Below are 16,885 nucleotides of genomic sequence, written 5' to 3'. Positions count from 1 at the left end.
CCTAGAGAAACGGAATATTAAATGAGAAAACAGTGGGCGTGGCTTGTTTTTTTTTACTGCGAGCTGATTGGATGTAGTAAAGTAGGCGTTTCATTCTGAAAGGTGGGGAAAAGGGTTTGGGAAGAGTTATTACAGCCTAACAGACTCCTCCTCCTCACCATTTCTGTTTGTTGTCAAAAATGACAGCTGGAGGGGCGTGGTCAAGTGTGTTAGCCCCGCCCAATACCTCAGACGAACATAATCTGAGAGTTTAACTGAAAACAGACACACACAGATGAATCATTCACCACAAAACTAGCAATGTGAACTAACAAAATCAACAGGGTTAGATCTGATTTCATAGGGACTTTAAGGATATCTATAAGCTTGTGTGCTCCAAAATTCACATTTAGTAGATATGAACATCGAAGGTTTGCAGTTTCAGCCTAAATGGATCCTCTAAAGTTGCAGTATGTAAGTTTGACACCCAGTGGTTGATCTAGGTATTGGTTCAAAACAAATGCAAGTGCAGGTTGCCAGATTGAGGACCAACAGGAGCGACCCATCGATCCTAAACGCTGATTTAAGGCTGATTTAAGTCATCTTCAAACTAAAAGGGTCTCCAGGGGTGCCCAAACATTTTCTTACAAAGGGTCAAAAACCAAACTTGATCAAGGCTAGTGGGCCGAAGTTAAATATGCTTGCCATAGCTAATTTCCTAATTTATTTAATAATGTTTAAAAATGACTATAAAACATTTCTTTATATTAACTAATACAGCATATTTTACATTTTAGATTGAACTTATTACAGTAAAAACAAAACAATCTCATTTATAACAGAATTACAATAGTTTTTGCCTTGATTTACTCGCTGATGTCTTCTAGTCCTCTGTCCGTCCAGTGACAGTATTTACATTTTAAAATAAAATCAGATTCATTTAATCGAAACAATAAAACAAACAAACAAAGGTGATGACGATCTCTGAGCTCTGTGTTAAAGGCATTTGCCCCTCTCCATCATTCGCACTCTCCTCTCAGGGGATGCTGTGCCAAATCAAAGATTACAATGGGCCAACCGTCCCACAGGCCCTACTTTGGGCATCTCTGCTATAAAGACACTAGAGGCAATTATAAAAGTACATTCAAATGTACTAAATTAAGGTGTTTAAAAAAACACATTTATTCATTCCTTCAGCTTAGTCCTTTATTTATCAAGGGTCACCACAGCAGCATGAACCGCCAACTATTCCACCATAGGTCTTTCACAGTGCATGCTCTTCCAGCTGCAAGCCAGTACTGATTGTGAGGCAAAATTGGGAATGCCATGTCAAAGAGACAGGGTATAGACTTGTCAAACAGAAGAACACAACCTATGTATGTAGCAGAGCTGCATTTCTAGGCTGATGCGTCATTAAAGGACGTCTCAGTTCAAAGAATTGTATTTGTAGACTTTGTTTCCTGTTTTTTTTTTCCTTTGGCTTGTTTTTAAAGATCCATCAGGTGTATATATATATATATATATATATATATATATATATATATATATATATATATATATATATATATATATATATATATATATATATATATTTATTATTATTATTTTTTTATATTTAAATTTTTTTTTTGTGAATTTATAAAATATATTTAATATTTAAATATATTTTATAAATTCACAAAAAAACAAAACAAATAATTTGAAAATTAATTTGTACCCAAAAACAAATCTTGAATTAAAAGAATTGTGTTTTCTGTCATTTTATTAAATTCATTCATTCATTCATTCATTCATTCATTTGCCTTTATTCATCATTCATTATTTACAGCGGAATGAACCGCCAACTATTCCAGCATATATAAAAGAATATATAAAATTAACATTCATTCATTCATTTTCCTTCAGCTTAGTCCCTTATTTATCAGGGGTCGCCACGCCACAATGAACCGCCAATTTATCCAGCATATGTTTTACACAGCAGATGCCCTTACAGTTTAAAACATATGCTGGAATAGTTGGTGGTTCATTCCACTGTGGTGACCCCTGATAAATAAGGGACTAAGCTGAAGGAAAATGAATGAATAATTATCTGGCTTGCAAATGATCCATTCAAGACCACAGGGAAATGGATTGCATTTTGTTTGTTTATTTCACCTTAATTAACCGTTGATCATTATGACCGCTGTGCTGAGTATCTGTGTGTGCTGTCTGTCTGTATTACAGTGCGGGACAGTGTAAAAGTGAAGCATTACAAGATCAGAAAGCTGGATAATGGCGGATACTACTTGTCAACAGCACGTAATTTTCCAACGCTGAGGGAACTGGTGAAGCACTACTCCAATCACGAAGATGGCCTCTGCGTCCGTCTGGCAGAACCCTGTAAAAAAGTGAGAAGTTTACTATTACGTCAGCAATTTGTTACGTTTGAGGTGGTTTTGAACATGTTAAATGTATAGTTCACCCAGAATTTACTCAGTATTTACTCCCCTCATGTGGTTCCAAACCTTTGAGTTTTTTTCTTCTGTTGAACACAAAAGAAGATGTTTTGAAGAATGCTGAAACATGTCACTATTGACTTCCATAATATGAAAAACAAACACTATGAAGGTCAATGGTTACAGGTTTCCAAAACATCTTTGTAATAATGTTAACGGCCACCTGGCCACCAGGAAGAACCGATGCACATCAGGACCAGGGAAACCTGAGAATAAATAGGGCCGAGAGAAAGGAGCTGGATATCTGACGAGAGACTGAAGAGAGACGGAGAGAGGGGGGAGAGTGAATAAAAAATTTGGTGTTCGGTTCTCCAAACCTGTTGCCGCTTGGTCCTCAACTGACGAACACGTGCCTGGAGGCTTACGGAGGAATCTATCCACCCCTCCGTCTTCTGGAGACTGGCTCTTCCAGCTAGCACAGTTTCTTTCCCTGCTGCTCCTCTCCCACTTTGGTGGATGGTAGCAGGCTCTGGCTCTTGGAAGATGTTGATGACTCCCCCCAGCCTTCTCTAGGCTCTTACGGCTCTTTCTCCGCCAGTGGTGAGTCCCCATACGCCTCATAGCAGAATTTTTCCCCTCCTGGTCCACTCCCACTTCGGTGAACAGTAGCAGGCTCTTGCCAGACGTTGGTGACCCCCCGGGCTTCTCTTGAGATGGCTCATTCCCCACTGGTGGTGAGTTCCACGTCCCCTGCTTCTCCCTATGCTGGGAGACGGCAGCAGGCAGACCTCTAATCGCCACCTCTAGCCACCCCGGCACCTTGGGGCAGACGAATGGGTTTCTCCCCTGCTCGGTTAACTCCTGAACACTCGCTCTCCCTCTCAGCACCAAGGGTATCCGGACAACTCGTCCCTCCCTCTCCTGGGTTTCGGTACCAATGTAATAATGTTAACGACCACCTGGCCACCGGGAAGAAGGAGGCGATGAACTGACGAACTTTAAAATAATTTAATAACAGATCTCAGTCTCAGGCTCCTCTGAGAGACTCAAGGCAATTGATGCGTCCAGGTATCACTGATTATCTCACTCACGCCACACGTCTCGTACGTCCTCATGGCTCCCGGCCCTGCCTCACTCAGAACATACCCCCTATCACCCCTCGCAGACTGGGGCACCACATGTCGGCATCTACTTCAGGGGTGAGGTCCACTCCACATTTCATGACCAGTGAAATCTGAGAATAGGGCCGAGAGAAAGGAGCTGGATAGCTGAGGAGAGACTGAAGAGAGAGGGGAGAGGGGGTAAAAAAAGAATTTGTGGTTCGGTTCTCCAAACCTGTTGCCACTTGGTCCTCAACTGACTGAGAGATTCGATAATGACGCACCGGGAGCCTTACGGAGGAATCAATCCACCCCTCTGTCTTCTGGTGACCGGTGGTGGCTCTGGATTTTTTTTTCCCTCCTGGTCCGCTCCCACTTCGCTGGACAGTAGCAGGCTCGAGCTCTTGGCAGACGTTGGTGACTTCTCTGCCTTCTCTTGAGATGGCTCCCATGTCCCCTGCTTCTCCCCATGTTGGGAGACGGCAGCAGGCAGACCTCTAATCGCGGTCTCTAGCCACCCTGGCACCTTGGAGAAGACGAATGGGTGTCTCCCACGCTAACTCCCGAACACTCGCTCTCCCTCTGAGCAGCGAGAGCATGTGGACAACATGTCCCACCTTCTCCTGTGTTTCAGCACTACTGTAACAACGTTAACGGCCACCGGGAAGAAGGAGGCAGAGAACTGACGCACTTTAAAATAATTTAATAACAAATTAAACAAAACTAACTGAAGGCAACAGTCCGTATGTCCAGGCCCGGTTCTCTGTCGTCTAGCACTGGCGTCTCTCCTTTTAGCTTCCAGGGCTCCTCCATGAGGCTGGAGGCAGGTGATGCGTCCAGGTGTCTTTGATTATCTCATGCCACCCGCCTCGTACGCCCTCACAGCTCTCGACCCCACATCACTCGCCACAATCTTCTTTTGCATTCGACAGAAGACAGAAAGGTTTGAAACTAGTAAATGATGACATTTTTTATTTTCTGGGTGAACTATTCCCGATATCCTCCAGTGATATGATGATTATTATTTGTCTGTTGTCGTTTTCTATTATCTAAAAATAGTGGATTATACAAAAAACAACACAGTTCAAACAAAGTGAACAACTCACCACTGAAATAGAGTGCCAGAGAAATGTCAATCCAGTACTTATTTCTGTGTGTGTGTGTGTGTCTGTGTGTGTGTGTGTGTGTGTGTGTGTGTGTGTGTTTGTGTGTGTTAGACAGTGGCTCCAGAGACGCATGGTCTATCCTATAACACTGTGGATCAATGGGAGATCGAGCGTTCCTCTGTGAAGCTCCTGAAGCAGCTGGGAGCAGGGCAGTTTGGGGAGGTTTTTGAAGGTTTATGGAATGACACCACACCTGTCGCTGTCAAGACACTCAAACCAGGTACACAAACAAACAGAGGATGGACACATGTATCAACTATTTTACACGTTGTTTGTTTCATGGCTAATTTGTACGAATTCGAGTCGTATGGTGTACGTTATTGAAAAGGAGGCATGGCACCAAACCCTGCCCCTAAACCCATCCCTCATTGGGGGATGAGCAAATCCTAGTAAATAGTGTACATTAGGGTTTGCACAGACTAATCAACTGGTCATCTTTAATGCTCTGCCATGATGCTTTTTGATTGACGTCGACTAGTCGCACTGCGCAGATCATTTGGTTACATGGCAGCCTTACAAATGTAGGTTCACCAAATGAAACTGCCCTCAGATTACTGAAATGAAATAAAATGTTATTTTGCTCATGACAGCATCAACTTTGAGTGAACTTTAAATCCTCAAAGAGGTGTCAGCCAATTAGATCAGGCCATGCAAATACCCTCGAGCAGATGCCAGCCAATCGTGTTCATCCAACACTGGAAAAGTAATGTGATTGGCTATAAGTTGGTGTTTGATGTTCTGTGTGCTGCTGATGTATGCATTACTTATGCACTAAATATACACTCACTGGCCACTTTATTAGGTTTCACTGGCTGGACCCCCTTCACAATGCCTTCATCCTTCATGGCAGAGACTCAACAAGCTACTGGAAATATTCCTCAGAGATTTTGCTCCATATTGACATGATAGCATCACACAGTTGCTGCAGATTTGTCAGCTGCACATCCATGATGCCAATCTCCCGTTCCACCACATCCCAAAGGTGCTCTATTGGATTGAGCTCTGGTGACTGTGGAGGCCATTTGAGTACAGTGAACTCATTGTCATGTTCAAGAAACCAGTCTGAGATGATTGGTGCTTTCTGACATGGTGCGTTATCCTGCTGGAAGTAGCCATCAGAAGATGGAGACACTGTGCTGATAAAGGGATGCCTTTGCTCAATAGGTACTAATGGACCCAAAGTGTGCCAAGAAAGTCTCCCCCACACCATTACACCACCACCACCAGCAGCCTGAACCACTGATACAAGGCAGGATGGATCCATGCCTTTATGTTGTTGAGGCCAAATTGTGAGCCGAGCATCCGAATGTGTCAGCAGAAATGGAGACTCATCAGACCAGGCAACGTTTCTCCAATCTTCTATTGTCCAGTTTTGGTGAGCCTGTGTGAATTGTAGCCTCAGTTTCCTGTTCTTAGCTGACAGGAGCGGCACCCGGTGTGGTCTTCTGCTGCTGTAGCCCATCTGCCTCAAGGTTGGACGTGTTGTGTGTTCAGAGATGCTCTTCTGCAGACCTCGGTTGTAACTTTCTATCAGCTGGAACCAGTCTGGCCATTCTCCTCTGACCATCAACAAGGCATTTGCGCCCATTGAACTGCCGCTCACTGGATATTTCCTCTTTTTCGAGCCATTCCATTAGAACTTGCATTAACGAGCAGTTGGACAATAATAATAATACCTAATAAAGTGGCCGGTGATTGTATATGTTATTGGTACATTTTCAGTAGTAAAAGCTATGATCAATATGCTGACTTCATTTATTCTACATTAATATTAGCTCATGCTAATGTTGCGTTGTTAACAAAATTAACAGTGTTGACAATGCATTTGTTTTGCACTAAAATGATTTATTGGTAATGTTGTATTGTTTATGCAGGTTATGAGCTGCCAAGCAGCATGTGTATATATATTTTCCTCCAAATAAATTGTAACATGTTGCAAAATATTTGCATGTTGAGTTTTATTGATGATGTAATCAGCAACTAGTCAACATCGACTCAACTTTAATAACAAGATTTATTAACAAGTCATTCAACCCCTAATAAAAGGCCCATACGCTTGTGATGTTTTTACATCTCCTCTTTGTGTGGTAGGAAATATGGACCACAAAGACTTCCTCAGAGAAGCTCAGATCATGAAGAAGCTCCGTCACTGCAAACTGATCCAGTTGTATGCTGTCTGCACTCGGGAGGAGCCCATATACATCATCACAGAACTCATGAGCAACGGAAGTCTTCTGGAGTATCTGCAGAGTAAGACACACTTTCACACATGACACACATCTCAACATGATCAGAATGGGCAGATTTGTCCTTTGTCATCATGATTCTTACAAACGACTGGGGCTGCACGATAATGGAAAAATCTGATATTGCGACATTTTACAACCCCAAGACAGAAACAATTGGGACAGTATAGAAAAGGCAAATAAAAAAGAAAGGAGTGATTTCCAAATTTGCTTTGACGTGTTTTTCATTTCAGACAATACAACATTGTTTAATGTTTTCCTCATTATTTATTTTTTCTTCAAAATAAACGCAGATTACAATGTTGGTTCTTTCCAACACATTATAAGTGAAGTTGGGTCAGTGATGCATTTACCACTCTGTAATGTCGCCATTCCTTTTCACAACACTTAAAAGGTGTTTAGGGACTGAAGACAGCAAGTGATGAAGTGTTTCAGGTCTAATTTTGCCCCATTCTTCATGTAAACAAGTCTTAAGGTGGGCAACAGTATGGGGTCTTCATTGTTGCATTTTGCGCTTCAAAATGTGTCACACATTCTCTATTAGAGACAGGTCGGGACTGCGGGCAGGCCAGTCCAGTACCTGTATCCTCTTCCTCTGCAGCAGGACTCTGTAATGTGTGCAGAATGTGGTTTAGCATTGTCTTGTTGAACTCTGCATGAGCGTCCCTGGAGAAGAAGGCAGCATATTGAGCTCCAGAATCTCTCCATACTGTTCAGCATTAATGGAGCATCACAGAAGAGCAAGTTACCTTTGCCAAGGGCACTGACACAACCCCATACCATGACAGAGCCTGGCTTATGGACTTGTTGCTGAAAACAGTCTGGATGATCCTTTTCTTCTTTGGTTCGGAGCACACGGTGTCCATTACCCCCCCAAAACACCTGCAATACTGATTCATCTGAGCACAGTACACATGTCCACTGTGTGATGGTCTATCCCAGATGCCTCTGAGTCCAGAGAAGTCAAGCAGTCGATGCTTCTGGACACTGTTAACATAGGGCTTAATTTTGGTACAGTACAGTTTTAACTGTCATTTGTGGATGTAACTGCATATTGTGGTACTTGACAAAGGTTTTCCGCAGTAGTCCTGAGCCCATGTGCTGATCTGGCTTATAGATGAATGAGGATTCTTGATGCAGCGCCCCCTGAGGGATAGAGATCATGGTTGTTCAGCTTAGGCTTGCGCCAGTTCATTCATGACCATCTGCATCTGTATAATGTGATTATTATCAGCAGGATTATTGATTATCTGCAGATTTATATTTGTTTAAATAAACACACGTGTAGATTTGTCCAGCTGTGGGGTTTTGGAGACGTCTGCATCACCATATGGGTCATCAGAACAGGACGTGTGTTTGGATATAACTCAGTGTTTTGACCACACTTCATTATTATTGATCATTTATTCCTCTGCTGGAGATTAGAACTGAATTTAGAAATAGTTTTGACACAAATCTTTGTGCTTAACAAAGGAAAGTCTCCACCATTTCCTTACTCCACCAAAGTAAGGGAGTAAAGTAAAGAGAAAGTAAAGAGGCTGAATGGAGGAGGCTCGTTCTTTATCCTTGCGCTGCAGATGCTCTGTTTAACTGTTTTCTCGCTAGTGAAGCGTTCAGTTTTTACACTTATAAAGTCGCCAAGTAAATAGCAAATGCACCATGGAGCAACACAACTGACTCTTAAAGGGAATGAGAGACGAGACTCTGATGGTTTAATGCTCAAAACACTCACATAACTCAATAAGAGAATAAGCTCAACCCAGTTAGACCATGTGCTGGGTGTAGAGCAGATTTTACTGTCCTTAAAATAGCAAAAGTGGATTCAGACACGCACTTAACACATTTGAGCCATGAGCTTTAGACTGCGCTAAAAATAGAGCTCTTCAACTTTGTTTGACATGTGTTTGTTCTTGAACACTACCATGTCAGTATCAGGACTCAAACAACACAGTTAGTAAAGGTAACATTTCTGAATATAGTTGACCGCAATGTTTAAACAAATGAAGCTAAATGTTGGTTACACAACAGAGCCACAGTGTTTAGACATTTCTGGGAAATCAACATATCAATGACTTTATTACCTATGGTAAAATCACTATAAAGTCGTTTTATGGCAGCAGCGGTCGTTTATGGACACGGGGAGAAGAGGTGGATTGCAGTCATACACCTTGTGATAATAGGTGTGATATAAAATATATAAGACTGTATAAAGCTGTAGTGATGTAAAAGGTTTATTTTTTAACACAATAGTTAACCAAAATAATTAAAAAAATATGTTTGTGAACATATACATCTCAGCTTTTAAAGGTATCAGTCTTGGGCTGCACGATGGCTCAGTGGTTAGCACTATGGCCTCACAGCAAGAAGGTCGCTGGTTTGAGTCTCGACTGGGCCAGTTGGCGTTTCTGTGTGGAGTTTGCATGTTCTCCCTGTGTTAGCGTGGGTTTCCTCCAGGTACTCCGGTTTCCCCACAGTCCAAACACATGCGCTATAGGGGAACTGATGTGCGTGTATGAGTGCCAACTGACCCAGCTGGGACTCGAAACAGTGACCTTCTTGTTTTGAGGCCACAGGCTAACCGCTAAGCCACTGTGCCTCCATCATTGTATAATATACACATGCCTTATAAAGACATGCAAAAATAAACTTCACACTTGTGCGTTTTCAAATTGATCCCCCTTTGGTTATGTTGGGGTCTGTTTTTGCCCCATTGACTTCCATTACAATGACATTTTTTTTATTACAAAGCCCTGACACCATATAATCATGCACTCCTGATTGCTGCTGGTTTACCCTGCACTGAAAGAAATGTTAGTGTAGTCAAATCTAATAAATTGACTCTCATAATTTTTTAATTGTAATATTGTCAAGGATAACTAGAATTTTCGAAGTACATATTTAAGTACATATCGAAGTACATATTTACACATTTACCTAATGTAATAAATGAAACGAGTGGAAAGAGTTAAATATTAATATTCATTTACACAAAATATTTAAATATTCTCTAATCATCGCAAACCTAGTAATATTAAGTAAGTTTTAATAATGGATATGTTGCAATGGATAGTTCCCAGCATGCTTTGCAAGGGATAGAATTAAAATAAAAGTATTTTAAAAATAAATGCAACCTTAGGTGTTTAAATTGAGAGAAAGATTTGCTAGAGTTTGATTATTAGTTTGTAGATTAGGAAGAGTTATGAGTGTGTCTTTTAGTTTTAAGGTTACCACCTTGCTTTGGGTCTTGGCATTTTTATTATCAGCAATAATGTTTGATGCTTCACTCAGAAAATCATAGCTGTACTAACACTAGCGCTGACATCAGTACGCATTTATGATGTAAATTTGCTCTTGCTAAATAAATTTGCTTAAAAAAGGTGAAATAACACATTTCAAGTGGAAATGTGTGTCTTAATTAAACCAAGTCGCACCAAATAACACTAATTTATAACTGATAAGATTTATTTAGATTAATAAAAGCAATCTTCCTTCTGCTCCAACACCAATTAATGTGTCTGATATATCACATCTGTTTAGTTGTATTCCTTAGTAATTGTAGTCTCTCTTTCTCTTAAACAGAAGACAGAGGTGCAACCCTGCGCATGTCTGATCAGATTGACATGGGAGCTCAGGTGGCATCAGGCATGGCTTACCTCGAAATGCAGAACTACATCCACAGGGATCTCGCGGCTCGCAATGTTCTAGTGGGGGATAACAATGTGTGTAAGGTGGCGGACTTCGGCCTGGCACGAGTGTTTCAGGTGAGACGTATTACATATTTGATAAAACATTTGTGCAGTGCAAACCCAATAATAAGATCACAGGTCTACAATGATCGTGTTGAGGACTGAAAAAGTGCACGGTGCAGTAAAGGAAAGGAAGAAAATGCAACTAAATACATAGTAAAAACATTCATTCGTTCATTTTCCTTCAGCTTAATCTCTAGTTCAGAGGTCGCCACAGTGGAATGAACCGCCAACTATTTTCGTGCTAGTTTTTTGCTAGTTTAAGGTATCATTTTCACGTCCTGCACTCTGTTGTTTAAATAGTAAATGCATTTGCACTGATTTGTGCACGAGTCTGGATGCTGAAGATCTGAAGAGGAGGTGTGTTAAGGCGCATTATTGACGTGATGCTATTCTTTGAGGGAACTAAACTGACTAAAAGCTGGTCTAAAGTTAATGCTGCTGGTTTTGATTTGTTATATAAAGAGTGTGATAGGGATTCAGCTCCAAAATGCATGTACACATTGCACATTACACACATAGGGATGCGCAGCAGCACAGTAATATATTACATATGACAAATTCATTCATTTTCTTTTCGGCTTAGTCCCTTTATTAATCAGGGGTCGCCACAGCGGGTGTATGTTCGGACCCTTAGAGTTTTCATCTGATTTCTAATCCAAATATCTAAAACTTTTAAATCTAGAAGCATTTTCTGGACAAGTAAAAACATGGTTTTGTTTTCAGAGTGAGTTTTTCCTTAAAACGAGCAAAATAATCTGCAGTGTTGTAAGTAAAACAATCTTCTTTTCAAACAGGAAACAATATTATATGTCTTGTCCCAGTGGTAGATTACCTTTTTAGTTTGGATAGTTTTATTAAATGTAATTATCTTAAATTGGTTTTTAAATGCTTAAATAATCATGTTCCAGTGCTGTTTTCAGATCTAATCAGTAGACATCAAACCTCTCACAGAGTCACACGAGCAACTGCTAATGACTGTCTAGTGCCAAAGTGGAAGACCTCATTAGGTCAGTCTGTTTTCTCTGTTGCGGGAGCCAAATTGTGGAATGATTTACCTGTTAGCCTTAATTTAGAAAGTAATGTAAATATTTTTAGTAGTGTTCTTAAAAAGTGGTTAAAAACAAAACAGCAGTGTTTGCACAAATACTCTACTATTACTATCAGTAATTTTATGTAAAGAATTATAATGCTGTGTATATGTATTTATTAAGCCTCCTGTGGACAGGTGTTGAGAATTTACAAGTCTGCTAAAACACTTGTAATTGTGTAATGTGACTAAAACATCCAGTGTAATTGTGATGTCCATGTCAAATAAATAAATAAATAAAATAAAAAGATTATTTAGCTTGTTTTAAGGCAAAAACTCGTTTAATTGTGACTCATTATTTCTGAAAATAAACCCATTTCTGCTTGTCTAGGAAATGCTTCTTAATTTAAGATTTTCTTTAAATATTTGGACTAGAAACAGGACAAAAATGCATTATTTATTCATCACACTGGAATGAAGACTCTATTAAATAACCACAGAATAGTGACACTACATGCATGAGACATCTCTACAGTGAGGTGTGGCTCTTCTTCTTTTATGATCTGCACTGATCACATCTACAAATGTTTATTACAGTGTCTTTTAATAATTATCTAAACACCGCCTGTGGTAAAGGCACAGGTTAGTTTTAGTTTGTGTGATTTGTTGCTGAATGTCATAGTAATGTGTACCCCAGGTCATTTCTGTTTGCGTGTGTACAATAAACACTGCTATGCAGATCCTCCTAAATATGTAAACCTGTATGTGCTCTTTAGATTGACAATGAGGATAATGTTTATGAGGCCAAAGAAGGAACCAAGTTTCCGGTGAAATGGACTGCACCTGAGGCCATCAACGAGAACAAGTTCACCATCAAATCTGACGTCTGGTCCTTTGGCGTCTTACTGTATGAAATTGTGACGTTTGGACAGACGCCTTACCCAAGTATGTTATTCTGATATGAGATCATACATGATGAATATTTTGGCATTGTTTAGGCTATATTTTGTTGAAATAACACAATCTGCTAGAGAAAACTAGCTGACAGACATAAGGGCAGCAATATGTCGCAGTTCAGCTGTGCCTATTGTGCAAATCAGGCTCACTGGGAATATGTGCTCAGGGCTACATTTATAAGAACCGAGAAATATGTGCTTGATGATACATATGGCTGCATTTCATGTGTGAAACGAATGCGGGGTGGTACTTACCTCCATATGGACATATTTAATAAAAATAGTAATTAATTAATAATTCAGTAGAGCTAATAATTCAGATTAACGTCTAACTATAAAAGTTGATAATTGGATTTCGCATATATACATGTATATGTCAAATATGCAACATTGATTTTCAAAAAGCCATTATATACATGAGTGATATCACATGAGTAGCAGTGCGATGGCTGTATATCGGCACTGGTGGGAGGTGTGCGTTGGCTGGAGGCCACAGGCAGAGTTCCTTAGTGTCCTACCAGTGACGTTATACAGCCATATTGCACTGCTACGAGTGTGATATTGCGTTTATACAACAGTTTGACAGCATAATCATGTATATAAAAAACAACATCAAACAGAGAAATTAAAAAATGCATGAGGAACTACTTTCTTCCGCCATTCATTCACATCTGCAGCTGATGTCAGAACAGCAGAAACCGCTGCACATTCACCAACATCACTGTAGAGCTAGTGTTTGAGTGATTCTCTAGCGTAATGTCTAAAGTAATGAGAAAACAGCTGATTTTGCTCACATTTTAAGATTATAAGGCTGAACAGCATGAAATGCCATCAGTCTACAGAGATTTCCCAGTATTACTCTGTTGCAATCGGGAGATCACAATAATTAACCCTGAAAAAGCCAAAGCAAAGCCAACACTAGCAGATTACTGTGGTATAAATACACTACAACACACAAAAGAGAGAGATCGACTTAGAGTGTCACTTACTTGTTTAATAATGATTTGATCAGCTGTAGTTTGAAACTTGTTCTGTATTTTTCTCTTTTAAGGGCTTATTTTGCGTTCTCTGTCGCCATCTTGTGGTGGAATGTCAACCGTCTTTGCTCTGCTCAGGATGACAGGCTGATGGCTGTCGACGTGCTGACTCTCTGAAATTCATTCATTCTTTTATTTTTGGCTTAGTCCCTTTATTAGTCTGGGGTTGCCACAGTGGAATGAACCGCCAAATTATCCAGCCCTTCCAGTTGCAACCCATCACTGGGAAACATCTCCAAAACTGTAAATATTTAAAATAGGCACTATCCGTATAAATAAACTGCACAGTTTTAAAATAAACAACTACATTCTCGCCTAAAAAAAGACCAAAAAAGGACATTATGTTGTCCAACAGCTGCAATATTTGTCAAAGTGTAGTCCTCTGCTTGTCATTCCTGTGGGCGGAGTACTACACAATGGTGAGGAGGCTGTACGGGTTCTGATATTACTTTAACTTGATATTACTTTTAAACAGAACTGTTTTATATATATATATATATATACATATATATATATGTATATATATATATATATATATATATATATATATATCGGCCACTTTATTAGGTACACCCTACTAGTACTGGGTTGGACTCCCTTTTGCCTACAGAACTGCCTTAATCCTTTGTGGCATAGACAGGTAGCCTCAGATGGCTGTTATCATCCATCCACATGGTTAATCTGCAATACTAAAAGAGAAGACTCCAGATCCAGATCTGTTTTTACATTACTGTGATGGTTGGGTTTAGGGTTTAGGGTTGGGGTAGATGTTAATAAAATACAATTACTGGGAAATGTAATGAATTCATTCATTCATTTTCTTTTCAGCTTAGTCACTTTATTAATCTGGGGTCGCCACAGCAGAATGAACCGCCAACTTATCCAGCATATGTTTTACGCAGCGAATGCCCTTCCATCTGCAACCCATCTCTGGGAAACATCCATACACACTCATTCAAACGCACACACACACACACACACACTACGGAAAATTTAGCTTACCCAATTCACCTGTACTGCATGTGTTTGGACTGTGTGATACCGCTATGTGATGCATTGTGTGTATGCTTTACTAAAGAGACAGGTCTTTTTTTTTAAAGAAATATAGTTCATCTTGTCAACTCAATCTGCAATGGTTTAATGCCGTTTCTTCACTCTTTCTCCAGCCATGACCAACTTTCAGGTGGTGCAGCAGCTGCCCAAAGGCTACCGGATGTCTTCCCCTCCAAACTGCCACAAATGTTTGTATGACATCATGCTGGATTGCTGGAAGGATGTTCCCGCGGACAGACCCACCTTCGAAACGCTGCAGTGGAAACTGGAAGACTTCTTCGATATGGACATCAACTCCTACGATGACGCAAACCGATTCGCCAAATAAAAACAGCTTCACTAAATGCAGATGAGCCCTGTGATGACATTTTAGTGTGAAACAAAACCAAGTGCTATAATGTATATAATATTCTCGATGTATTGAACATTGAGCGCTGTCTTATGTAAAAACTGTATTAGATAAAGCTGAATCATGTAATCGATTTGAATGTGAACATACTTCTGAGCCGACAGCCTGGTGTTTAGACCTGGTCATTTAAAGGGGACCTATTATGCAAAAATCACTTTTATAAGGGGTTTAAACACAGATGTGTGTCAGCAGTGAATTGAGAAACGCATGAAGTGACCAGGTGTAAACAGGCGAATGAGCCTGCACTTTTTAGTGATGCAAGTTGTTCGAGTTTCTGAGTCTCAGATTGGGACTTGTCGGACTTATCAACTTCTCTCTCCCACTTCACTTCCAGATTCTATACTGTCTTATCTCTCAACAAAGCCAAAAAAAGAGAGAGGAAAATAAACTTTCATCCCAAATCAACAGCTGATGTGAGAGAATAACGCCGGATTAATCAGCAGCATTAGGATGTGTTGGACAGTAGTGGGATGAATGTTGCTCAGGAACTCTTGATTTCTGTTCTGCTTGTTGTTGTTGACAATTCAGAAACACAATTCAGTTTTAGATCAAATAAATGGGAGATGCCCCATTTGGTGTCTGTATCAAGTTAAATTTACACAAGTGATTTTATATACAGATGAAGCTTATTAAAATACAGATAAAGTGCCTACTGTTCAAGTGGCTTGAGTAGAAATCAACTGTAAAAGTATTGGGTGAATAATGCGACATCCCCATTCAGTGACATGTTTATAAATGTATAATAAAATGAAATGTGTTTTTTCCTGTCCTGTTCTTATATGAAAAAATAAATCAAATAAAAATAAACCAATAAGTGACGATGCACATGTTTTATTGTATTTTAAATTATTAAAAATGTGTTGCTGACGCAAAGATTAACACATACAGTGATTAGTAATAATCTATTATTAGTCTTTTAATCAGAAGCCCTATGTTAACAGTGTCCAAAAGCACTGTCGACTTCTCCGGGCACAGTGAAAACGTGTGGTCAGATGAATCAGTATTTCAGGTGTTTTTTGGGAGAAATGGATGCCGTGTGCTCCGGACCAAAGAAGGATCATCAGACTGGCAAAAAAATAACAACAGCAAAAAAATAAAATAATAATAATAATAATAATGAATGAAGAAAAAATACAGAGACTAGCTTACAGTGTCTAAACATTTAGTGATTTTATAGACGATCAGAAGAATAAAAAATATGGTTATAATATTTATATCTATATATTTTCAACTGTACAGTAACGTGGGTAAAGTCTAGATTGGATACAGCTGCGGATACGCACATCAATACAGCCTAATTCATGTGACACTGCAACGATAATTAATATTTTTGCATTACTGGGATGGTTTTAGGGTTGGGTAAGGGTTTTTCATTCATTCATTTTCTTTTCAGCTTAGCCCCTTTATTAATCTGGGGTTGCCTCAGAAGAATGAACCGTCAACTTATCCAGCATGTGTTTTACGTAGTATATGCCTTTCCACTCTCATACACTCTCATACACACTCATACACACACAGACACAGACACACACACACACACACACACACACGCACACACACACACACACACACACACACACACACACACACACACACACACACACACACACACACACACACACACGCACACACACACACTACGACCAATTTAGCTTACCCAATTCACCAGTACTGCATGTCTTTGGACTGTGAGGGAAACCGGAGCACCCTGAGGGTATAAAATGCAAT

General features: G+C 39.9%; 1 protein-coding gene across 1 annotated transcript in view; it reads left to right on the top strand.

Annotated features, from left to right (window-relative positions):
* frk (fyn-related Src family tyrosine kinase) overlaps positions 1 to 15,975 on the top strand; it is a 29,346-nt gene extending 13,371 nt beyond the window's left edge. Inside the window, exons 3-8 of the mRNA XM_056481140.1 lie at positions 2,203 to 2,366; positions 4,732 to 4,900; positions 6,772 to 6,930; positions 10,506 to 10,687; positions 12,479 to 12,647; positions 14,862 to 15,975. Coding sequence (XP_056337115.1) covers positions 2,203 to 2,366; positions 4,732 to 4,900; positions 6,772 to 6,930; positions 10,506 to 10,687; positions 12,479 to 12,647; positions 14,862 to 15,076 — 1,058 coding nt within the window. The 3' untranslated portion in view covers positions 15,077 to 15,975. The remainder of the gene's footprint in view (positions 1 to 2,202; positions 2,367 to 4,731; positions 4,901 to 6,771; positions 6,931 to 10,505; positions 10,688 to 12,478; positions 12,648 to 14,861) is intronic.
* The last annotated feature ends 910 nt before the right edge of the window (positions 15,976 to 16,885 follow it).

This window comes from Danio aesculapii, chromosome 20 (genome assembly GCF_903798145.1).
Source record: "Danio aesculapii chromosome 20, fDanAes4.1, whole genome shotgun sequence".
Lineage (NCBI taxonomy): Eukaryota > Metazoa > Chordata > Actinopteri > Cypriniformes > Danionidae > Danio > Danio aesculapii.
This window is presented reverse-complemented; position numbering and strand designations above follow the sequence as displayed.